At 36.6% G+C, this 26,842-nt stretch overlaps 1 protein-coding gene across 1 annotated transcript in view; it reads left to right on the top strand.

Annotated features, from left to right (window-relative positions):
• The window catches only part of LOC308638030 (guanine nucleotide-binding protein G(q) subunit alpha), a 293,343-nt gene that overhangs the window by 97,633 nt on the left and 168,868 nt on the right, over positions 1-26,842 (top strand). The window contains exon 2 of the mRNA XM_081274992.1: positions 4,500-4,684. Within this exon, the coding sequence (XP_081131118.1) occupies positions 4,500-4,684 (185 nt within the window). The remainder of the gene's footprint in view (positions 1-4,499; positions 4,685-26,842) is intronic.

Genomic DNA, 26,842 nt, shown 5'->3' with positions numbered 1-26,842 from the left:
TTTTTTTTTTAAAGCTATATTTATAGAGAGCTTTGAAGGAGAGAGCAGGGTTTTTGTGGGACTTACCCTCAGGTGTGTTGGCTTTGCTTGTTAAAATTATTAAAAGACTTAATTGTTATACTTGAATTAGCAAAAGTAAGAATCTGCTCCCTTGCTTGAACATGAGTTCTCTTTGCTAGATTTTACTTTGCACTGGTCTTGGAAACAAAGTTGTATGTCTTTAGATTGCTCAGAGTTATTTGTGCCTTTCATTGCCCTGTTTTGTGAAAGGACATAACCATTACTAAATTCAAAAGTAGTTTACTAGTAGAAAAGTCTGCTTTTGTTAATTCAGAGGCTAATAACTTATAAACCATCTTATATTTTTCATGTGTCATTAGAAAACATAATTTTATGTAATTTGAAAAATGTGTTTTTTAAATTGTACCACTTTTTTCATATTATGAGCAAATTATTTAAATAATTTACTATCTCAAACTGAGAATATTGTATAATTCTTTAAAAATAGGGGAAAGGCATTTGAAATTTGTTTTTTACACTTATTACACAATAGAACTTCACTGAACAAAGAAACAGTTTGTTGCTTTCAGTGTCTTAGTTTATGTACTTTTCTTTTTTATCTTAATATTAGTACAGAATAATGCTTTAATTTATTACTTTTATCATTCTACCTGTAGTATTGCACCACACAGATTTTCTCTTACCTGAAGCTTTGCCTTTACTTTAAATTTGATATATTTATGCAATAAATAAAAAATAAAAGCAAAGTGTGAGTATGAAGCTTGGAAGTGAAATTTAGTTAGAAGGGGTGGCTGTTCCTTTGGAAGGTAGTACTAAGATTCAGAATGAGTCTCCATTAATTGAAGTACCTTTTAAAATTATGTTGAATGGATAAAAATTGGGTATAACTCATTTTTACATGGTGGATTGAAGTTAATTGCTTGGATTGGGAGCAGCTGTGGGACTGAACATCCTGCTAGGCTGGGACTAAACATCCAAAGGCTGGACTTAAGCTGTGGTCCAGCTGTGCTTAGCTATATCTTCTTAGCCATGTTGCCTCACCTGTCCAGGGCCTTTTTTTTCTGTAGAAAAAGAATAGATACCTGTCTTATAGATTTTAAGAGGATAAAATGTCAATGTGTTGAATACAAATTTGTTGAATACAAATTTCTGTTTCATTTTTAAGATAGGGAATATTTAAAAAGCGTAAGCCACTCTATTCCTTGTTGGTATTGGAGGTGTGTGTGTGTGTGTGTGTGTGTGTGTGTGTGTGTGTGTGTGTATGCACACAGATGCATGTGCTCTGGTTGATCAGTGATGCATTAGTACTTTGGGGAAGAGCTAGCAACCCTGGATTCTGGTTTAGACTTTATCATTTTTTTCACTGGGTGACACCTGTTTCTTCATCACAGTTGGCATTGACAAAAGTGTCATGAGCGTGAGTTACTGAAGAGAATGCACTTTGTAAACTACAGAGTACCTTATAAATCAGATTTATAGAGGGAAGGAAAGAAGAGTAAGAGAATGTACTCTCCATTCCCTATCCTTCATCTTATTAATCTATTTTCTTTTCAGTATTTGATTAGTCATAGTTTTAGCAGGAAGCACACGGCACATTCTAATGTTGTGACTGAGAAGAGTTTTATAAAGCAACTGTTTACAAGGATGTGGACCAGGTGCAGGGAGTAAGGTCTAGAAGAGCCAGGCAAGGAAAGGGAGCAGTTACTAGAACCCAGAGAGGCCACCTTTCAGGAGCTGTAGCTTTTGGAAGGGGACATAGCACATCTGTGGTGCCCTTTTAGGGATGGAAGGGAGGCATGGGGGCATGCCCTCTCTCTTTCTCCTACTCTCTGTCATCATCGTTTCGTCGTCATCTTCTTCCTCCTCCCCTACTTCATTATTATGAAGAATATTACCAAGGAGAACAATGAATACCCAATGAAGAAATGTATAAGGCAAGGTATGAAGGAAGGAGCAAGCACCTACATGTGGTCTCCCAGTGTACCACCCTACAGGAACCCCCATGTATTCAGGTATCCTGAAGCTTCATGACAATTGTCCCTGTTCTCTTTTATTCCACAAACACCTATGAGCCAAGTGCTTCTCAGGACCTAGAAAATTCCTACTTTAATTCTCAACAATGTTGCCCCAGCCAAAATAACAAAATTTAGTGGTCTGAACAACCATAGTGTATCTTATTATTCTGTGGGTCAGCTTGAACTTGGCTGGCAATCTGTGGGTGGTGCCTCTTCTGGGGGTCTTATATTGTCAGATGCTTTTCCATGTTGACCTCTTTTATAAACAAGCAAAAAGCAAAGGACAAAGAGAGCTGTTGTTAACCCATAGCTGAAACCCCAATCTCCTGGGGCACTGTGCAAGAGAAAGGAACCTTGGGTGTGTTTTCCAATAACAGGAAACTATCTTCCTTAGAGTTGATTTGTTTGAATTATTTTTTTCTCCTTCTAATTCTTCCCAGTTCATTCATTGGTCCTGTGTTCTGCCCCTACTTGGAGTCCGCATTATTGTAATATGCTGCTGTGGACTGTGCCAGGCGCTTGGTAACTAGGGCCAAGTCATGTTAAGCTTTGACTGCTCTTGCCTAACATGCTTTAAATGAGATACCAGCCAATGTAATTTATATTTCTTCCCTCCCTTCCTTCCTTCCTTCCTTCCTTCCTTCCTTGGGGGTGAGTATATAAAAATTCCTCACGTTGTCCCAGGAGAAACAAAGTCCTACTATCTGATTCTCTTTCCTTTTTTTTTCCTATACCATTAAATTAACAAATTAAGATCTCTTCTGTTTTTGTTGTGGAAAGAACTGACAGAGATTGTGGTTTGTTGATATGTCTACAGTTGACCCCTCAGATCAAACCTCTGGCTCTGAGACAGTGATAATGAAGAAGCAATTAGAATGTTTTTTTTTTTTTTTAACATTCTTTTAATTGCGTAGGAAAGTAAAGATACTGGTTTCTTTCTTTAAGGAATTATTTAAATTATTTAAGAAATTGTAACTATTTTTACTAGAGATTCTACTTTTCAGATACTTTATGTGATTTTCCAGTATTCATTGCTGAGATTATAAAATATTCATTTGAAACTCTTTAGACTAATCCTATTAAAATAGGCTAAACTGGTCCTAGTGGCATGTACCTGTAATCCCAGTACTCTGGAGGCTGAGGCAGGAGGATCGCTTGAACTCAGAAGTTTGGGAGCCTGTGCAACATAATGAGACCCATTAAAAAAAAAAAAAAAGTGATAGCACTCACATTGCAGTGTTAAATATATATTTCAAGCAATTCCATATAACCTTATTAAGTCATAGGAAAATTATAAAGAAACCTCCTGTTTGACGCTCGGTAGAAATCATTCTTCATTGTAACCATCTGAGGAGTCTGTGCTCACCAAGACATCTGCAGCCATTTAAGAGTCTTTTGATGAAAACTGTAATACTTATTTGAATTTTTGTGATTATTTATAAAGATAGTAATGAAATGCAACCATCAGAAAAACAAAAAGAATTAGAACAGATGTTGTATTCCTAGCTTCTGATTTTCCCTTCCTCCCTTCCTCTTCCTTCCCTGCTGTCCTTTCCTTTCTTTCTATTGTTTCCTAGCCTCCTGGGAGGCAAGGATATTAAGGCTCTTGGTCATAAGGTTATCCTGTGTTTCATTCTCTTCTTCAGTGTTTAATATCTAAATGCACATTTTTATTTTCTTCACATTGTTGGGAGAAAGCAAAGTCATTTATTGTTTTGGAAATCTTAAGATAATTTTAAAGGGAATGAGAATAGGGAGGGAGAAAGGAATTTGAAAAAAATGCCACTTCTATTTAGAGAATGAAGTTTTTAGATGGATAGTTTTAGCTTCTTTGTAGAATACATATATTGACATTTGGGGAAATGATTTCCTCTTCTCATCTTGTTTCTTCTAATATGACTCTGATAGGTATTACTGTCAGGCTTACGATAACAGAAAGGGAATGTAAATATGGTGAATACTTGCTTGTCTAGAAACATGAACCCTATTCTTCTCTTTCCAGGATACTGTGCTCTAATTATATCCCATTTCAACATTAGAGAAATGCCTAGAAATTTTAGGTCCTTTTTCCTTTATCTCTCTGAATAGCATTCATACAAATGTATTGTCATTTCCAAATCTAAATCCTGAGTAAGCAAATCAGAATCCTGGAAGCATTTCAAATATTCTCCAGGGAAAAGAGCTTTATCAAGTTTATTTATGTTAAAAGACTGTGTTATCATAATTTCTTACAAGATACATGGTTACATATCACTATCAAAATTCCATGCTGAGTAGTGACAGGTTTTCATTTTGTTTATTCTCTTTCGAGCTCATCTGCCTTTGAAGTGGACTCTGGTTTGTTCAGTTTTGCTAAGTGTTCATGTTTTAGGGATGTCATATCCAAGCCATTGTGTCTAATTCAATTATGGGGAGACTGAGACAGTGTTGTGGTCTAATGTGCTACTGTTGTCTATATTTCAGGAACAGGAGAGAGTGGCAAGAGTACATTTATCAAGCAGATGAGAATCATCCATGGGTCAGGATACTCTGATGAAGACAAAAGGGGCTTCACCAAACTGGTGTATCAGAACATCTTCACAGCAATGCAGGCCATGATCAGAGCTATGGACACACTCAAGATCCCGTACAAGTATGAGCACAACAAGGTAGGTGGGACTCCTTGGTGGAACTGTTGCAAAGTGGTCCACAGTAATGCAGCAGTGAGAGTGGTTTCTTCACATGTCTTGAATGCACAGTGGATTTTTGAAATGTACATTTTTCATCTCATCTTAAGACATTTAATGGATGTTGAGTTGTTTGTAAATGCATTTTTTTTTTAAATCTTTGAAGTTATACCTACAAAAAACTGGAACTGTGTTTAGTGATGCTAGTGAAAGACTGGTATTTGGATGTTTGATAATAAATATAGAGAGGTTTAAAATTCAGGGGAGCACATTGCATTAAGGAGACAGTTGAATCGTACAGAGTGGCCAAGGTATAGGAATTCAAAGAGGTGATGGCCTTGCTTCAACTTCCTACTGTTTGTGTTTCTTTGAAAAAAAAGAAAAAAAAACAAGCTCAAGACCATTCTGTCTGGTTTAATTTTGAATTTCGTGACTTCCTTTCAGTAGTGCCACAGGCTTCATTTTATTTCAACATGAGCCCATCTGTCACTTCCAATACCTTTCCAACATGTTTCCCTTCAATTGTGTTAAATAATGGAAACTTATAAAAATCTCTTGAGAAAGGATTAGGAGAAATAAAATGATTAAAATTTTTGGCTTAGAAAACAGTTAACCTTTTCAATATCTAACATTTTTAGTTCATGAAAACAAATGCTGTAATTGCTTACCCTCTGAATATCATAGAGATCACATACTAAAGAAGGTTGGTGCATCTCGGGGTACTCTATGTTAGAGTTTTTACTGCAGTTGCCCTGTAGAAAGCTCATAGGCAGGGACTATTGCTATGCCAGGTTGTACCAGCACTTGCAGAGGCCCCAGCCTGAAGAAAGGAAAATCTATTTGGAATTTGTAGAAATGTCTTTTATACTCTGCTTTCTTCCCTTCCTATTAGTCAGTACATCCCCTTATGGTATATATTATTCTCTGTGGGTGCTGTCTTTGCTTCTTAGGGCTTATAGGTGTAGGTCTTATGGGAAGCCTCACTATTTGTTGACAAAACATTGCATTTTTACCTATAATTATATTCAAACCTTCAATAAGAACTTTCCTTCTCTTAGTACTCTTGATAAATCCATAAAGGATATTTCCATTTTCCATGATCAGTATGTAATAGCCAAAAGTTGGCATGCCCAATGTGACTCATAAACTGAGATAGAACTCACAAAAATGAATCCGGAGGTAAAACAAGGCAGTTCTATGTACCTTCATCTCTGTTATAATCCAAAGGTTTCTGAATATTTCAGGTGACCTTAAAATCAGGCATTTCTTTTTCTTGAATGTTTCTTTGAAATTCACTGTCAGTTTCTTATCTAATTGATACTGTCATACTTCATTTTCCAATGGCAATAAGAGTCTCCACAAGAATCAGAGAAATCCTCCACGGGTAATCCCTCCCGCTTGTACTCTGAAATGTGAAAAGAGCTGGGCAGCTTTATGAGCCCAGGAACAGGGTACCTGAACTTTAGTAAGCTCTTCAGAAATCTCAGTGTAGAGTCTGGAATAGGTGGCATGCTTATTTCTTTGTGGTTGTGAGAAGAATTCTGTTGGAGGAAGTTGTTTTTCTTTTTTCTTCACTCTCTTTTTTTAATGCTAGTGATGTTCCCAGTCTCAAAAATCAGCTGATAATATGATTAATTCTGACCAAGTTGTCATGTGTGTTATGTATATTATTTACCAAACACAAACATACAAACTTGCTGGTTTACATGTTGAAATTTAATAAACTCAACCAAAGTTTTACTGACAAATCTTCTATATTAGATGCTTGAAAAGAATTTTTCAGGGTCTTGCTCTGATATTAGAATTTATAGGAAGATTATTTATTACATGGTCATGTAGAAGATAGGGTAAAACTTTGCCCTGTTCATGTAACACAATGAAGATTATTTCCTGCTGTGTGTTATTTGAGCTCTCTTTATGTATAGCAAATATTCCATTATCCAAAATTGTAAACATTTCTGGTTCCAAGCATTTGGGATAAAGGATAATCAACTTGTAGTTTCTCCTTTTAGACTTGGAAGTTTGATGACCAGGGCTCATTTAGCAACTTGGCTGCAGCTGCTTTTGACTAACTTGCCAGGAGTTTTGAGGGCTATTTCCCTTCTTCCACAGATGAAGCTGTGGTTAAGGGTAGAGGGATGCTCAGAGGACCAGTGGTACAGTATCTCTTGTCCCTCTTGAACAATTCTAGGGAAGGACTTGTCCCAGGAGAGTACCTTGTGCTTTCTGAATTTTCTGTTTCCTGAAAAATTCTGGATTTCAGAAGCCATTTTTCATTTTTCCAACAACAAACAAAAAGCAAAACACTACAATTTTGAAGAACATACTAACTTATTTCTATTTTTGATCAATTGAATAAGAAATTTCTTTTTTTCAGCATGAGAGAATTTTCATAATTTACAAAATGCCAAAAGGCTAATTTCATTTTGATATTTTTCACTCATCTAATTACAGCCCACAATAAAGGCAGAATTAATAGATATAGATATATACTTTTTATCTGTTCATCCTGATAGTTGTTTTATGAAGGTTCTTTACTTGCATGCAACCAAAAGCCAATACTACCCAACTTAAGTAGAAAAATAATGTATAGTAATATGAGCTCATGGGGATAAGAGAGGAGAAGCTGAAGGACTAGACCTTTGAAATCAGAGTGCCTGGGGAACTCATCTGTGAGATGTGATGAGCTCTGACAAGTTTCAGTCTTTTGTCGCTTACTCAAGATTCAAATTCCTTGGAAAAAGTACTTGAGTTGTCTGGCCTGGATTCTGTGCAAGCTCTTTGGACAGGTGGAGGCTGAGTAAAGTGATTGACAATCCCAGGGGAAATCTGGGTACAGTTAGTAGAATGAGGGGAATGATGCAGGCAAAAATCACAGCCCTCCACTGACCAAAAAAAAAAAAAAAAAAAAAAAAGGCAAATTTATAGCAGCAGAAAATGACACAAGATTCTCTGTTCTGTATAGAAGCCTGTCCTAAAATATAATGTCTTATTTAGGGGAGTAGTGACTTAGTAACGGTTATACAAGAAGGATAAAGTTGAGTTTTAACCCAAGCATTGAATTGCTAAGTAACCTTGAGCTTGTCACATTTCTTCCCTGAGCCTCAGTTTCTTTACTTTCTCAGTCTGAATTTTCTCATTTGTAGAATAGGGCAAAAATATCATACGATTGTTTCAAGTGTTAAATAGATAAAGTATGTGAAGATACCTTGTAGATATTTTTAGAAGCTTGGGAGTAATAATTAGATGAATTGTCATGATGGAGACTATGAACACTATAAACTTCACATCTTGATTAAGAATAAAATAAACAGAATGCAACTTAAATAATAAGACCATATTTAGGAGGTATCTCAGAAAAAGTTTCTTCAGAATGACAGTCATTGAAATGGGATACTAAGGGAGGTAGAGAAATATCCTTATCTGAATGTGTTCAAAAATAGTGATGTGAAATTTTAAAAAGTAATTTGGCTAAAGTGAAGCAAGTGATGGACCCTACAACCTCCAAAATCTTTTCCAACTCTATTTTCCTCCAGAACTTGAACAAACAGATGAAGCTGTGGTTAAATTATTGTATTATAGTTTGAAGCTTTTACCTTCCTAAAACTTGTGTCCATTCTAAAATATTAAAAAAAAAAACAGACAATAAGTAACAGATTTGTTTTGACAGCGAACTATAATCCATTGGAGGAATGTTTCTTGCTTTACTTTTAAATCCCATAAGTGATTACAATATTTATATCTACAATTTTTGAGAGTTTTCTTTTTTTTTTCCTTTAATGGTTTATCTAAAGTTTTTTTTTTTTTTTTTTTTTAATTCTAAAGGCACTTCCTGGCCAACTTGATGAGTCATCCATCTTTTTCTGAGCTTGGTTGACCACTTTATCATCTCTCCAGGACTCTTCTTGGGAATTTAATTGTCATTGAGTCTCCAGTAAATATGTCAGCTTTGGAAATCCCTTTCTATCCTTTCTTTTGTCTTTTAATGTCTTTCATATATGTCCTAGCCACATTTTCTTCTTCTCATTCTGTTCTTGTTCCATTGTAGTCCTTAATTCATTTTATAACAATGACAGTCATGTAAAAATAGAAGATGAATATGAGATTTTTAAATTCCTTTTTCTTACCTAACATTAATCCATAATCCCAAGGCACACCATATCACTTATCTAGGATGAATAGCTGAGTTCATTGACATAAGAGGAAGACTCTGAAACAAAAACTGAGAGTTTTTTCTTTCTTTTTAAAAAATTTTTATTGAAGTATAACTTAAATCCAGAGAAATGTACACATCCTCAGTCTTGAATCTTGTGTAAATTTTCAGTTATGAAAAATTTGCATTCTGTCTCTGAATCTGGATCAGCTTGACTGAAACCTCAGAAGGCTCTTCATGCTCCATTCTAGCCAATACTCCAGGCTCCAAAGGGTGACACCATCCTGCCTTCTCATAACCTTTAGTATTGTTAGTGGTTGAGCTTGGTATGAATGGAAGCATACAGTAGATATTACTTTGTATCTGGTTTATTTCAATCAACATTATGTTTGTGAAATTCACCTATGTTATTACTTACAATTTATGTATTCTCACTTCTTTACAACAGTAGTGACCTATAGAACTTTCTCTGGTGTTGAGAATATTTTCTATCTGTACTGTTTAATATTAGTAGCCAGTAGTCATAAGTAGCTACTGAGTTTGTGGAGTATTGGTTGTATGACTGAAGAAATGAATTTTTATTTTTATTAAACTTAATTTATATTTAAATTCATATTTGACTAGCAGCTACTATATTGGACAGCACAGTTGTATAACATTCCATTTTATGAATATGCTACAGTTTACTTACATATCCTATGTTAATATAAACTGGGGTGTGTTGGTGATTACAGATAACACATTATGAACTTTCATGTACCTGTCATTTTGGTGCAAGGAGAGTACCAGGTATTGAACGCATAGGCACTCAACTACTGAGCCACATCCCCAGCCCTGTTTTTTATTTTATGTAGAGACAGGGTCTCACCAAGTTTCTTAGCACCTTGCTTTGGCTGAGGCTAGCTTTGAACTAATGACCCTCCTGCCTCAGCCTCCTGAGCTATTGGGATGATAGGCATGTGCCACCACACCCTGCTGTATCTGTCTTTTGGTGAACATAAGCATGCATTTCTTTAGAGTATGAATCTAGGATTTAAAATTGCTAAGTCAGAAGGTATGTGTATGGTCACTTGCAGTACATAGATATTCCTAGAGATTTTCCAGGATGTACCAATTTACAGTTCATTTACGTATCTTGAAAGTTCTAGCTACTTCACATCCTTGACAACACTTGGAATTAAATAGTCTTTTTATTTTAGCTATTATGGAGGTTAGATAGTGGTATCACAGTGTTTTTATTTTAACTTTGTGCCTTTTTTGCTATTGGGTTTCCTGATCTCTCACTGTTTTGTATGAGTTCTTTGTATTAAGGGTTTGGATCTCTGTTGAGTAAAAGCACAGTAAATTTCTTCTCCACTTTTTGTTTTACTTTTTATTTTCTTAATGGTTCTTCCAGTGGAAAAAAGTTTCAGTCCACTTTATCATTTTCCCTCCCTTATAATTAGTGCTTTTTGTCTTTTTAAGTCATCTTTGCCTATTTTAAGGTGATGTAGAAAAGCTTTTGAATTTTTTTTCTTAATTTTTTAATTGCTTTACTTTTTAGATTGAGATTTAGAAATCCATTTTAGATGGATTGTAGAATATGGTGTGAGGTAGAGGTCAAGTTTTAATTTTTTTGTATGAATACCTAATTAATTCATTATTATCCAGGGCAATGAAATATCACCTTTCCACAAATAAAGCAAATATATATATAGCGTGCTTTGTTTCTGAACTTGCTATTCTGATCTGTTGTGTTAGTTTTGTTAGTGGTTGAGCTTGGTATGAATGAAGCATACAGTAGATATTACTTTTTGTATATCTTTGTGTCAATATTAAACTCTATTAATGACTGTACTTTGTAATGAGTTCTGATATTTGACAGTAGAAGTCATTCAGCTTTGGTTTTCTTCTTCAAGATTGCACAGGGGGGCTGGGATTGTGGCTCAGTGGTAGAGCGCTTGCCTGGCACATGTGAGGCACTGGGTTCAATCCTTAGCACCACATAAATATAAATAAATAAAAAATAAAGGTATTGTGTTCTACTACAACAACAACAAAAAGACTGCACAGGGAACTGAATTTATTCCCTCATCTTTGAAGGTACATTTAAGGAAGACTGTTTCTTTAACTAGGGGGGCAGATTTCCTAGGGCAAATGTAAATACTTCAATCCTTCTCTGTAATACAAACATCTTCCTTTTTCTTGAGGTCTCACATTGTTTTCTTACTCAGTGTATGTCAGCTACATAGCTCAGTACAAGGACTTAATATTTTTCCTAGATTAATAACATGGTATTTGAAAAATCAGTTATCTCATTTATGAAGAGTGATGGAGGGTGGGGTTTCATCATTTAGTAGGGTCAAATTCTTTCTTGCTCTAACATTGTGTTTAATAAGAGTAGGAGCTAGATTCAGTCCAGTGGGGATCTACCAACCTACCTTTGTGCTAATCCCTTTTTGGGCTTTCTGTCTTTTTAAGTCATCTTTGCCTACTTTAAGGTAATGTAGATAATCTTTTGAGTTTTCTCCTTAATTCTTTATTGCTTTGCTTTTTATATTGGGACTTAAAATCCATTTTAGGTGAATTTGTACCACCCAAATTTGGCAGATTTGGCACCAATTTTTTAAAAATGTTTATCTTCAAAATCCATAGAAATTAGATTAAACAGTTTTACCTGGATTTCCTTTCCTCATCTTCTGATCTCTGCCTGTTAATGAAGTAGACTATTATGTGTGAATCAACGTGAGAGCCAAAAGCTAGGTAAGAAGCAAAGGAAAAGCTGATTTTGCCCTGTAAACTACTGTATTTTAGTCATTCCATGTAAAATTTGTATTCATTTATCTGTAAAGCAGGTAATCAGAAGCAGCTTATTTTGGTGAAGTAGGGGTATTAAGCACAGGCAAAACTGTCCACACACAAATCTATGCACACAAATTTGTCTAATTGTCTTGTACATCAGCAGTGAACTTTGAACACTATACTGTTAAATGATGGAATACCAACATTCTCTCCATATGTTGTCTATGTAATGACTGTCATTGCATGTTTCCTCAGCATATGTTTTGGGGCCTATATGCATACCGGCCCATCTCATCTGAAAATAGCTCAGATCATCTTTAGCTCATCTATGTCTTCTACATCCATAGCTGAATTCATCTTCAGCTAATCCATATTATTTAAAATTGGATGAAAGGAAGAACATTAACACTTGAGAACAGAGACTGGGTCTTCATTATTTAAACTTAGCAAAGTTTTGTTTTATTTTTGTTTGTTTGTTTGTTTGCTACTGGGGATCCAACCCAGTGTACTTAACCACTGAGCTGTATCCCCACCCCTTTTTGTATTTTATTTAGAAACAGAGTTCACTGAGTTGCTTAGGGCCTTGGCTAAGTTGCTGAGGCTGGCTTTGAACTTGTGATTCTCTTGCCTCAGCCTCCTGAGCTGCTGGGATTACAGGTGTACACCGTAGTGCCCGGCTTAAATCTACCAATTTGACACATGTTTCTTGAATGAATGAAGTTGAATGAGTGAAGGAACAAGTGTTTGTTTACTGTGATGCACTTTTCATGTACTATGTGGCATAAAAACACAATTGTTGAGTCAGATACAACTTTGAAACCTTCCCTCTATAATAAAAATTTCTGTGTGATATTGAGAAAATTAGTCTTATGATTCTAATTTCCTTACCTATAAAATGGTGGTGATTATGATGCCTACTTTATAATGTGTCATAAGAATTCAGTTATGCATTCTGTGAAAAGGTTGAAAGTGTTGTCCATAGTTAAATACAGGCGATGTTCTTTCATTTAGTCATTCAACTATTATTTAATCAAATATTCCTGTCTGTTAGTTAACAGAAACCTGTTTGGCAAATTAAAAAAGAAGAAAATGGCAAGCTCTTAAGAACAGTACTGATTTGTCTAAACACATGAGAGAACTCTGCTTCAGCAACTTCTCTCAAAACTACTCTCAGCTGCTCAGACTGACCTGAACAAGATGTCCAGGAACTGGACAGCCACCATCTAAAACACATGTGGTGTAGTTTAGCACATTCTATTAGGAAGTTGTGAAGCTGGTCATTTGGCTGTTTTTGGTTAACTTCTGGCAAAGCATCAGATGAATACTCTCCTTGTTCTTTTAGACCATGTAATGCATGAGTCCCCCTTTAATTTTAAAACAATGCATCTATTTTAAATTAGTGAGGCAGAATATATTTGTTGGAACCAAGAAAAGTGAATGATGAATGAAGATCGAGTGAGCTTATGAGGAATGCTAGCACTTTCCCATGTCATTTTCACACCACTGCAGAAGTCATTTCAGTGACAGTTCTTGCTACTGAAGAAATTTGGATAAGGCTTGCTTAGTATTTGACAAAGCCACAGTTTTGCTGAAATAAATAACATGCATCAAAGCCTAAAATCTTGTTTATAAAAAACTATAGTCTTCCCTATATTGTTTAACCCAATTTACCTTCATCTGCTACATAACTGTGCTTTTAAATAGTGTGTTTTTTACTTACTCCTGATTTTCATGAGTAAATGCATATTTATCCAAATAGGAATGTCAGCAAGGAAATGCACTTTAAAAATTAATGGCACTTGTGCTTTCCTTTCAAAAGAGATTGTTACATTAAAAGTTGTGATTGGCTCAAGCGGTAGCGCGCTTGCCTGGCGTACATGTGGCCAGGGTTCGATCCCCAGCACCACATACAAACAAAGATGTTGTGTCCGCCGAAAACTAAAAAATAAATATTAAAATTCTCTCTCTCTCTCTCTTTCTCTCTCTCATCTGTCTCTCTCTCTTTAAAAAAAAAAAAGTTGTGATTGTTAATTTTGGCTGTTCCAGTGTAAATTTGTTCTTTGAACACATTTATTTTATGTTTCTTAAAGTGAACTTGCTAAGAAGATACATTTAAGTAATTGTCACCATTAATTTGTAAACTGACTATGTAGTTTTCTTACAGTCTTATAATTATTTAAAATGAAAGGTGACTGAGATGAACGGCATTACTGGTATGTGTCAAGAAACTTGATTCCACTGCTGAGATGTACTATAGTGTTAGATTAATTGGGAGGTTTTCTGCTTCTTTCAGTGTGCATACCTCCTATGGTTTTGAATTATGAATTTATGGAGTGTCTTAGACATTGTCACACCTGGGAGGTGATAGGAAATCCTTCAAATCAGTGATCCTATGGTGAGAGAGTTCACCTATGTTGGTGATTGTTTTCATACTTTGTTATTTTGAGATGAGGGTCTTGCTATGCTGCCCATGTGTTCTGTAACTGGTGGACTCAAGCAATGTGAACTCAAGCAATTCTCCAGTCTTGGCCCCCTGAGTAGCTGGGACTGAAGATGTGTACATCCTGCCCAGCTTTCATTTTTTCATTACTAATCTCATCTTAGATCTCTTGACCTTTTTTAGCCATTTTACTGCTTGAATGCAAATAGCAAGGGGATGGACATTAAAATACTTTTGAATTCAATTATCTTGTAATTGACCTTGATCCTGTATTCCATATTATCATGGAAATTTTAGTATTATCATTGTCATCAGAAGTTGTAGGAATTTTGGCCTTCGCCAATTTTGGCCCATTGCAATGCCAGTATGAATGTACTTCTTCATATCAGAGCAGTAGGATTAGCATAAAGATGGCCAGTATCATCTACTTTGTAGATGGCCTTTGTAGAGGTTGTACAATTTGTGCCCAGCTGTGGCAGAAAATGGTGTCCTGAGGAAGGGTGCCTTTTTCTTTGTACAACACTATCTTTTTGCCATGCCTTATCTGCAAATGGGTTACCTTTTTCTAATACGCACAGAAGGTAACTATGTGAGTGGCAACTTTGTCATCCTAACCGAATGTGAGGCTGGGGCCAGTGCTTTTATATTCTATAGCAGTGCTTCTGTGAACACATCACAGAGGAGTCTTATGAAAACACCTACTGTGTTTCAGTGTATCTGGGGTGGCCTGAGATTTGGCTTTTCTAACAAGTCCCCAGGCAGTGCTGAAGCTTCATGAAGTAGAGTCATCTTGGAAACAACTGACTCTGCCAGTAGAGGGAATATGAAACCATCAGTGGTCTAACCTTTTGAGAGAAGGTCCTAGAACCTGTTTTTCAATAGCATTCAGCCAACGGATGTTAAGCAAGTCACTTGAAATTTTCTACCTTATGGAGTTTTTATCAGAAAAAGGAGGAGAATAATAATGGTTCTCACTTCATATAGTGGGTGTGAGCCTTAATAAGAAAATGCAGATCCATAATTTTAGGATAGGGACATTAGCATGGTAAGTATCCATCAAATAAATGGTGTTGAATTCTTCTTAGAAAGTGCTAGGTCAGGAGAGTTGTTTGGGTAAAATGAAGAATAGTTGAGGGGAATTTGCTAATTGTTTAAAGCTGTGACCCAAGCATGAGACTTGAGGGTTCTCATTATAAGATAAAATAGTGGTTTCTTGGAAGTAATGGTCTGACCTTCATAGAACCCAACTTCTAGAATGTAGATAGAGGCGGCCCCTAAAGGGCTTGATGGATTACTGATAATGCCGAGTTCAGGGAGCAGGACTTGTCCCTGACAGCTAAGGTATCTTGACTCCAGAGTGGTTGTAGGGAGGAGGCAGCTAGTCTAATAAGAAGATGGGGAGAGCTGGGGTTGTGGCTCAGTGATAGAGTGCTTACCTAGCACATGTGAGGCACTGGCTTTATCCTCAGCACCACATAAAAATAAATAAAGGTATTGTGTCCATCTAGAACTAAAAATATATATATGTTAAAAAATATTTAAAAAAAAGACGACATGGGGAGAGAAGGAAAAGGGAAAATGTGAACCTCTGCAAAGAAATACTCTTGGGACAAACCCAGTGCCAGGTTTTTTCTTTAATACATTCAAGAAAGTGTGAGGTAGGCCGTAGTATTCTAATTTTATAGATGAAAAATATCTTAAATCTATGCTCCAAATCATTCAGTTTGTAAGTTAATGGGGCTGGATTTTAAAATCGGAGCTAGGCTTCATAATTCTCAAATGGCAGCTCCTGTGCTTGACTCATAAACATCTTTGGCCTCTAGTATCCACCCAAATGTAATTTCTTTGTGAGAGGAAATGGAGTTACCTGGGCTACTCCACCTGTCTTTCCCACTCCTTAGCCAGCTTTATCTTGAGAGAGTTGAATACTCCATGAGGCTTCCAGCCAAGACCATTGTGCTCATTGCTGTTTTGTCAGGATCTAGCAACCCCAGTTGGGTTTAGTAAATATTGTAGAATGAATGAATCAAAGTTTAATCAGAGATAACTGATCATGATCCTGCTATTATCATGGGCCTTTAATTCTTATAATCATCCATTAGATTTCTCCCTCATGACTATATATTCTTTCAATTTACTCTTTATTTTCAATTAATCCACACATGTAACATCTAGGTTATATCTAAGTAAAGGCCAGGAGAAGTATAATATTGTGCTTTGCTTATGGGCACTTGCAATCCCTGTGGAAAGGTTAGATGCACAACAAAATTATTTCCTTCTTGAACTTGTAGTCAAGACAGATTTTTCTACACAAAAGTGTATGTTCCTTTCGTCCCTATCATAATTTCCCTTTGTCCTCCTTCCATCTAATCTGGGTTAGTGAATGTAGTGATACATCTGACAGTGTTGGGTGTCCGTGTTCAAACAATGTCCCATCTAGAGATCTTTGTTAGGAGCCAGGAGAAGGTCTGAGCTACCACTGCATTCTTGGCCTGACACTGGGTCTTGATCTACATTACAATAATTGACAAAATGATTTTACTCTGACAAACTTAGTATCAAATCAACAGTCATTGTAAAGGTTATGCAGCAGAAAAACTTCTTGACTGTGAGATAAGATGTGTAGCTATTATATGTGAAATTATAACCCACTTCAATCTAATGTATGAAATATGATATGTCAAGAGCTTTGTAATGTTGTGAACAACCAATAAAAAAAAATTAAAAAAAGAAACCTAATTGAGTATTTTCATAAGGTCTGTTTTTTTCCCAAATGGAAATACATAGACTTTTATAGACATAGAGATAAATGGGCTAATTACAAAAAGAAAATTCAGATAACATAGAAAACCAAAGTAAAAATCACTTGTAGTCTCACTATGTGAGAAGCCACTGTGAATTTTATAATACATATAATTTCTGAGTTATGGCTATACACAAATGAAAGTAGGTTCACCATTCCTTATATAAACTCCTTGAGATAATTTTTAAAAAATTTTTTAGAAAGATAATATGAGAAATATACTGTGTAATTCCCATTGAGGTTTGGGTAGTACACTGTAGTGAATTGTATTAATATTTCAATAGCAAATGTTAATATTTATATTTGGTGCAATAGATAATATTTACAGGTTTTACATCAGATCATGTTTTCTCATAAATGAATTTTTAAAATAAAATCTGTCAGTTCTTAGAATTTTAGAATTTCAGATTACAGATAAGGGAGAGTGAACCTGTATATGAATACTAATTATATTTCATCAAGTATAGGTTGAGCCTCTCTCATCTAAAATCCAAAATTCAAAAGGCTCCAGAATCTGAAACTTTTGTGCTAATACATGAGTTCACACAATGGGTTGTAGTCAAAAAGCAGGTGCACTAAAATTATTGTGTAACATTACCTTTAGGTTATGTATATAAGGTATACATGAAGTATACAGGAATTTTATGTTTGGTCTTAGATCCTATCCCCAAGATATCCTGTAATCTACATGCAAATGTTCCAAAATCTGAAAAAATCCAAAACTGGAAAAATTTTTAGTCCCAAGCTTTTTGGATAAGGGATATTCAGCCTGTAAATACCAAAATACCCCTTTTTAAACTTGCTTTTCATATATTACCATAACAAATATTTTTGCAGGATTAAATTGCTAGAAATGGAATTGCTGGGCTACAACCTATGCACATTTTTAAGACATTTGATAAAGATTGTTAAATAGTCATCCAGAAAGATCATACCTAATAACAATGTAGGATCTGAACTTGCCCAATTTAACCACATTCTTGTCACTCTGAGTTTTATCAGTGTTTTAACTTTTTACCATCTTGTGAAAGTGATACTATAATTTACATTTTTGAACATTAATGATAATAGTTCATTTCATAAGTGTTTGGCCATAGGATTTTGCCTAGACTGATTCCAGAAATTGTGATATTTTTCAGCCACTAAACTGGGACTATTTATCTGACCTTGTCTTTGGAGCTGTTAATTACATGTCAAGTGTGATCATTTGCATGGGTTATTTCATTTAAAAAGTAATCATGATGAAGAGCATATGTCTGTAGTTGTCAGGAAGCTCAGGCCAGACATTTGTTTAAACCCTAGCTTTCACATTGTTCTCATTCGAGATGTGGTCATCACAGTGTCCCCTTGGTTCCTTTAGCACAGATAAAGATGGCAGTGCATATCGCCAAGGAGTCTTCCAAGGATTACTTGGAGAGAAATTTCCTGAATACCAAAAAGATATCTACCTGTCTCCCAGCCAAAGGCTTCAGTCTGAATGATCATTAACCTGTAGATGAAAATAAGCATGTCTGCCCGGTCTTTCTGTACAGCTGACTTGTGCAGTTTTCTGACAGAGTGAGATAATAAGGCCACAATTCTTGTTCTGAAACAGCAATTTTAAGTTTTATTCGCTCAGTCTACAGGGTCTGAAAAAAATTTCCTAAACCTGAAGCAGAGATAAACTTTGGAATCATCTGGGAGCTTAATTACTATTTGGACGCATGAACCCAGTGACTAGAGAACCTAATCCAGCAGGTCTTGGATTAACTCTGGAAGAAGATTGCCCAACTCTGATTTTAAATCATTTATTTAAACAGTAGTACTAGTCATAGAAGTGATTTTATAGTTGTAAATATAGGTATTCTTATTATATAATAGCAGTATAAATAATTGTAAAAATTCCTGTTAATAGTACTCTTAATGTTTTAAATATTCAGTATCTGATGCGGTTAATCAGAGTTTCACATTCAGTGAATGAAAAACTTTTGGATTCATCATCCTTAACATCTGACTGTGTCCTATTTGAAATAGGACAATCCTTAACTTTTGAATAGAGAAATTATTTTAGGAAAGAAGAGAGCAGTTTTCTTTAGTTGGTCAGCAGAATACCACAGGCATACCAAACATTTCCTACTAAAATTATGACACTATTCTATAATTTATTGTATTCTGCATATTAGTTATGTGTATCTTTCTTTTTGAATCTTTGAAATGAGCCTGAGTAGAAAATAGTAGCTTTCATGGAAGTCCTTTGCAAACATTATTCTAACCAATTATTCAAGAAAACAGAACACCTGCAACATTTTCAAATAGCTGATGTGGTTCAGTATTTTGGAGTTTAAAAACTTAGAATATTAGGCAACACAAATTTAAATTTGGTTCATCCCTGAAGATTTGCTAATTATTTGACCTAAGCATTAATTACTATGAAACTTGTTCTTAAAATACAAACAAATGCAAACTTCATCCTCTCTATCACCCAGATACTTGCATGTTTTGGAAATTGATTATTTGTGGTCTCTGCAGTCAGTTGCTTACTAAGCTAAAAGCCAGAATATGCCAGGCTTCCCCTCCAAGTCAAAGCAGGAATATCATTAATCTCCCAATAACTTGCTCCAGCAGTTTCCCCCAAGCAGGCAAAAAGGCCCTGCTTTGTCTTTCATCATTACATTTGACCTGGCTTGCTGAAAAAAATTATCCAAACTGATACATAAAGTCAAAAAATGGGATTCTACATCAAGTACAACCAGAAGAATGAGAAATTATATTACATCTATATATAATGTATCAAAGTGCATTCCACTGTCATGTATGACTAATTAGAACAAATAAAAAAATAATAAGTAATTCTGTGTCCTTGTAAGCAAATTTAATTTACATTTTGCCTTCCATTTGAAAGTAATTTAACAGAATTTGTAAGGTGTTTTGTTTATCTTTTTATTTGAGCATTTCTCTAAAACAGTCTGGCCTCTAGGTATGAAGCAGAGAAGTAGGTTTTAGGTGACCTAGAAGCCATGCACAACCCTGGTGCTATAGCTAGAAAATGGAGGATTCACTTTTAGATGTTGTTCTCTTTCTCTCCTTTAAAAGAAAATGATATAAAGTACATAAGCTTATACTTTAATGATCGGTTTGGAGAGGAAAAGCCAGTAGAAGTTAGTTTGCTTCCTACCCTGGTCAGTTCCTCTTCTCAGAGAGTGTTGCCTGTTTACCTATAAGCCAGGCAAAGCCTAAGTAGAAGTCAATTTTAGCCCCTGGGAGAAAAGAGAAGGGAATTATCATTTTTTTGAGAGCTGCTTATCCCTACTAGGTACCAGTGTCTCAGGAGCTTCTTCTAAGGGTCCCATTTTACTCCTGACCCTTCCTGCTATTGTCCTTTCCCTACCATAAAAAGAAAACTGAGGCTTTGCATAGTGAGATAACATTCATGTGGCAGAGTGGTATAAAGTGCCTCTAGAATCTCTCGCTCAGGCTGCCTGGTAGAGTTTATCATCAGACTGCCTCAGTACTTTAGCTCTGCTCTTGCAGCCAAAGTCCTGTGGCCGTGTCTACTTACACGGAATTGAACCTGGGCTACTGAAATCTTAAACTTTTGTGTCCAGTCTGCTTTTCATCTATAAATTCTTGATTCTGCCACCCAGACATGACCTCTCTTCTTATGACCTTTGGTTTGTATGACTCATTGTACCTTCCAGCCTTGTCTTAATTAGCTGAGATTCTGCCCACTCCTTCCTGGCCTTTCTCATCTGATGAGAGCTGATACTTCCTCCTCTAGTATGCGTTTGGTACTGAGGCCTGGGCCAAATTGCAAAATATTATAGCAGAAGCTCTAGTATTGCATCTTGAGGTGGTAAGTCAAGTAAGAGAAGGCTATGAAATAGGTTTACTAAGTGAATATGTTTATGGGTAGGAAAGCAGGCAGCTGATGAGAGCACTTGTACACCTTCTAGAGCCATGAAGGACGAACAGGTGAAATTTTGTTGTCTTTATTCAAATGTATCCTATTTTTTAAATTTTTCTTTCCTTCATCAGAAAAACAATTGATACTCCTTTTCTAGTACTTTGTTTCAGGTTTGTCAACCCCATTCTGAGATCTGCAGTCAGAACTCATCATCAATAACATTTTGTGGATTATTGATTTTATTGAAACTACTTTGAGGGCTGGGGCTGTAGCTCAGTGGCAGAGTACTTGTCTAGCATGTGTGAGGCACTGGATTTGATTCTTAGCACCATATAAAAATTAAAATACAGGCATTCTGTCCATCTACAACTACAGAAAAATAAAAATAAACCACTTTGATCTATGATTTATTTACTTATTAGGTACTAGGGATTGAACCTCAGCCACTGAACCCCACCTACTACCACCCATCCTTTTTGAGAAAGAGTCTCTCTGTGTCGCTGAGGCTTGCATTTAACTTGCAATCCTCCTGCCTCAGCCTCCCAAGCTGTTGGGATTATAGGCATGCACCACCATGTCCAGCTTGATCTATCCTTTATTATTTTTAACATTCTTGCTTTCCTATTTTTCTTCCTTACAATTTAAAAGGAAATAATTTAGGTAATATGTCATGACAAACCAAGTATCTCATCTTGTTTTTTAAATTTTTATTGTTTATAAGCTACCAGCATATGGTATTTTTTAATCTTTATTTTGTTTATTTATTTTTATGTGGTGCTAAGGATCGAACCCAGTGCCTCACATGTGCGAGACAAGTGCTCTGCCCCTGAGCTACCACCCAGCCCCCCAAATATCTCATTTTTTATTCCTGTTAAGGAATTGCTCTCAACAGTTGTTTGCACAGCATAGTTTTTGTTATGTAAGTTGGCAACAAAGGTAGAACAGACAATGTAATAGTATTGAAAAACATGCTTATTGAAAGTCAGATATAGCACAACTATGAGAAAATGATATTTTTCATGAGCCTCCCAAGCTGCTGAAGTGTATTATTTGATGATACCAAATAGAAAGGAAACAATCTTAAAAGATACACACACACACACACACACACACACACACACACACACACACAATTTATTTATTTATTATATTTATTTATTTGGAGGGGGGGTACTGGGGATTGAATCCAGGAGTGCTTTACCAATGATTTATATCTCCAGTCTTTTTTACTTTTACTTTGAGTCAGGGCCTCATTAAGTTGCTAAGAGTCTTGCTAAGATAACCAGGCTGTCCTCCAACTTGCAGTCCTCCTGTCTCAGCTTCCTGAGTTGCTAGGATTACAGGCATGCATCACTATGCCTGTCTTTGTGATTTTGATTTTGTTGTTAGGTATAGGGAATTTAACTTAACATTTTCTGTGCTTCATTCAGTGAATTATAATAAATTTAATACTAAAAGATAGGTGTCATTAACCCCATTTATTGTTTTATAGAAATTCAGAAGAGTTAGCCTACTTGTTATAGTCTGCATGCTTGTGTCCTCCCAAAATTCAAGTTGAAATCTTCATCCCCAAAGTGATGTTAGGAGGAAGTAGGCCTTTGGGAGGTGATTAGGTCATGAAGATGGAACCCTCATAAGTGGGATTAGTGCCTAACAAAAGAGGCCCAAGAGAGCACATTTTCCCCCTTCTACTATACATCTATAAACCAGAAACTTTCTCTTGCCAGATAACTGAACCTGCTGGCTCATTGGTCTTGTACCTCCCAGGCTTCAGAACTGTGGGGAATGAATGTTGTTTATACACCATCCAGTTTATGGTGTTTTGTTATAGCTGCTGAGCAACCTACAACAATAACTAGACTGAAATTGCAAAAGTATAGAATAGATAGGTTCACGCCAGAATTTCAAGGGTAGACATGTGAGGAGTGCAGAGATGTGAGTATAGCATGGTGACTGCCTCCAGGGCATGTGCCATTCAGGGAGGGACACAGACATTCACCAGATATTGAGGGAGCCAAGGGTGGCCCTCTCTGAAGAGGAGGAAGCAAAACTGTGGTTGGTATATATCCCTGGTCCTGAGGGCTGTGGAGAGTTTGGAGACATGAATGGGAGTTGGGAAAGGGGATGAGGAAAGACGCAGAATAAGGAAGTATAGGAGAATTCCCTAGAAAGTGGAATAATTTGGGGGATGAGAGCTGACAGGGTAGGGCAGGTTTTGTGATGGGAGATAAGACTGTAAAAGTTATAGGAGAGGCAGATTGTGGAAAACTTCAAAGTCCACCTTCTCAGGTTGATTATAACTGCCAAAGGAGCCACCCAAACAAGGTCTTTGGCCAGGAGAAGGAAGCAATGGGAGTGTGTGTTTTCACAGTATAAGCAGGTGGCACTGGAGTCTGATAGATGGCCTGTCCAGAAACCTTATTGAGAAATCTTATTGAGAAATAAGATGAAGAGGGTCCCAACTAGAACTAGTGAGCTGGAGTGGAAGGAGAGGGTGGAGGCTGGGTGAAATGGCACTTGAGGAGGAAGCCAGAGGCAGGATCCAAACAAATCATGTTATTTCTAGCTTGTTTATTTGTTTCTTTAACTTAAGGAGAGACCTTAGTATGTTTGTAGGTCATTGAAATTTTGCTGGTAAAGAGAGTGACTACTGCTAGTATAAAAAAAACCATAAAATAAAACAAAGTTCTGTAGAAACAGTTGCTTTGAAACTGTTGGAAGAGAACTGCTGAAGTTAGAAGTTTCAAGGTAAAGAGGAAGGCAGCTTTTAACAGTACCTTCATTAATTTGTCTGATCTGATAGGTAGGCTCTTCTTCCAACAAAGAGGGGAGTAAGCATAAGGGTCAGGATTGGGGGAAAAATGAAGGAGAAACTTTGTGAATGTAGAAATTGGGAATTAGCAAATGTCTGTGTAACTGACCTAGGTAAAAGAGCAGGATTGTCCACTCAGTACCTAACCACAGGTAGATAGAATCATCCCATCCTCCCGGGGAGCAAGATGCTGTATCATCATCCCATAGTTTCCGTGATAATGGAGAACTGGTATAACATGAATAATTAAAATTTCCAGATAGGCCCTAAATCTTATTTTAGCAATAGTTTCTATTGCAGTAAAACATCGTAGTGTCCCTGGATATGGTGCTGGAAGTATCTTTTTTGGCTGTGGTTTTATACAGGTAGTTCTATCAGAATGTGAAATACCTGTGGCCCACCACAGCACAGCAGCCTTGGAATCCTCCGAGACTCCAGGATCACTGATTGACTTAGTAAAGAACTTTGCCCAAACAGAGAACTCTGATTCAGTCAAGAAGTCATTTGTTTTTCTCCCAGTACTGGGGAGTGAACCCAGGACCTTGTGCTTACTTGGCAAGCACTGTACCACTGGAGTATATCCCATCCCCAGACCCAAGAAATAGTTTGAGGAGTTTGCTAACCCTGTGAAAGAAAGGGACCTGGCAGGGCTGAACATCCTAAAGTAGGCAGCATGGCAGCACATAACAAAATTTAAAATATGTATCTCCATCCAGCTAGCAGTTCTATTCTGTGGAAGTTGCTGTAACAGCATGAGAATTTCGAGACGGTAGAGGCTATCTCTTTGTTCTTGCTGAATTGGTAGCACCTACCATGGTCGCGTGCATATAATATGTGCTTGATACATATTTATTAGGTAAATGTGTGGCTGAAACTCTCATACAAGGGTGCAGAGAACCATCTCCACCAATGTTTCTGAGGTCCTGCCAGTTGGTCTTTAGCTTCTGTGCTTCTGCCATGTTTGCTTTGTACTGGCCTTTGCATGTGCCTCCCACCTCCCCATACTTTCAGATTCTTTTGAGATGTTTCCTTATGATCCTGTTCCTTTCTTACTAGTCATTTATCCCTTTTTGTGATTATATATGCTAATGTGATTTTTTGAATAATACCTATCCCTCTGATCAAGCAGAATGATAATATCTGCACCATTATATGTTCAGGATCTAGTATAGTACTTGATAAAAAGCAAGGACTACATAACACAAACATGTACAGAGGTATACACAAATAGTGAATGAGGTTTGAAATAGCATTGTTTATAATAGTGAAAACTTGGAAATGACTCAAATATCTCTCCATAGGGAAATAGTTAAATTATGTTTTAGCCACTCTAGGATTCTGTGCAATTGAAGTAAACAATAAAGTAGAACTATATGTACTAATCTGGAAAGTCATGCATGAAAATTTATTATGGCTTTTAAAAAACAAGTTGGAAACTTTTGTGTATTATATAGTTACTCTAGCTTTTTTATGCTTTACAATTCATTTTCTGCCTTCCTCATACACCCCTCTGTCCATTCAGAGTTATTTAGTGGGTACCTATGTTCAAAGGATTGGGCGAAGCTTATATAAATAAGAAATATATATAAGTAAGAAATGAGCTGCTCTTGAGATACTAAACTGCCAGCGGGGCTCACAGTTAAGGACATGGGCAGTTGATAATATAGTATGGTAAGTGCTGCCAGAGGCAAAATGATAGGAAATAGCCTGATGGGGCATAAGCAGGGAGGCCTCTTTGCACTTTTTTTGTTGTTTTTGTTGTTAAAAATATTATTTATTGAAGACCTACTGTGTGCAAAGCTCTGGGCTGATTTAAGCACGGTTACTGTCCCACAGGAATCTATAAGTTACCGAAAAGGAATGCTAGTGAGTTTGGCATGAATTGTGCCTTTTGTTAGTTTTAAGCAACAGTAATGTACAGCCTGTGAGGCACTGACTTCAGATTGAGAGAGGGAGAATGGCCTGGACTATCCAGAACAGCTGGCCTCCAGGTATTCAAGAGTGGCCTCTAAAGAGGCTACTCTTACATATACTAAGGGGATGTGATAATTTTAAATAATTTTTCTCATCCTACCTTCTTGGCCCTTCTTATATTTGCTTTCTTTATTCTAAATGAGGGCTCTCTTGGATTTTATTTTTAAAGATAAAGTCTTTTAAATTGTTTATGAGTATTATTTTAATGATGGTGATTTCTGAAATGGAGCTAACGGGTTTGAATGAATAATGGGAGTCACAGGGAGTGGGCAGAGTAGGCCTCAACATCCCTCAGCCTCACATTATGGCCCTGGTCATCCTGGACGGTGTGGTAGTAGCTGCCCAGATCCTGATTGTCCTTACTTCACTCACAAATCCCTTTTATGGTGTTCCAGTTCACAGAGAAAACAAACAAACAAACCGAAGAGAGTAAAAAGAGATGATTTTAATGAGACTCTCAGGAACATACCTCACGAAGCTTTGCTGGGCACAAGCTCAGCATCTAAGAGCAAGCCGACTGTGGGCAGACCTAGAAGACTTGTTTCTCATGAAAGTATAATGGCCATTGCAGAGTCATTTGGGTGCTGGTGGCTTCACTGACAAAATTGAATTTGCTGTTTGGAGTTGGCCAACTCTCAAACTTTTTAATCTACAGACCTGACGGTCTTGCTGGCTGCCTCCTCCTGCTCTCAGTAAAGATTTAATAGCTGTGCCCTGCTGCAGTAAGGTTTCATGTTACTGAGACTTCATTATTATTATAAAACATGCAATGGAGCTTCATCATAAATAATTAAAAAACCCCTGAGAAAGAAAATGAGCTGGGCACATTCTGTGATCCAGCAAACTGATTTTCTCCTGCATCACTGTCGTCTGTTAGCCTACTAATTCCCTAAACTCCATAATTAACAATGGGCAGCTCTGTTCTGGAGAGAATTACCCAGGTTTGGCACTGGTGCCTCCTTTGTAATGGGGCACAGTGGGGTTGGCTGGGTTCCTACCAGTCTTTCAAATAAGACTTCAGTGTGCTTCCCGTTGTAATTAAGTATCATTGTAATAACAGGCATGTTTAGTCCTTAGTAATGTAGATAACTTCTGGAAGACAAAACACAGCTGCCCCCATGATGTGTCATATGTTGTTGTTTTCCTTTTTGAAGACAAAAAGTAAGGGAATTGGAAAACTTACTCTGAGGCTGGAACGTATCAGTCAGATCCACTATGTTTTGATGTGCATTAAGTAACTGGGGGTATGGAGTGAATAAAAATGGTTTGTGTAGTTGAACTAGTGTCTTGGAAG

This window comes from Spermophilus citellus (assembly GCF_964194105.1).
Source record: "Spermophilus citellus genome assembly, chromosome: 2".
Lineage (NCBI taxonomy): Eukaryota > Metazoa > Chordata > Mammalia > Rodentia > Sciuridae > Spermophilus > Spermophilus citellus.
The sequence above is the reverse complement of the archived record's forward strand: the minus strand, read 5'-3'. Positions and strand labels throughout refer to the sequence as shown.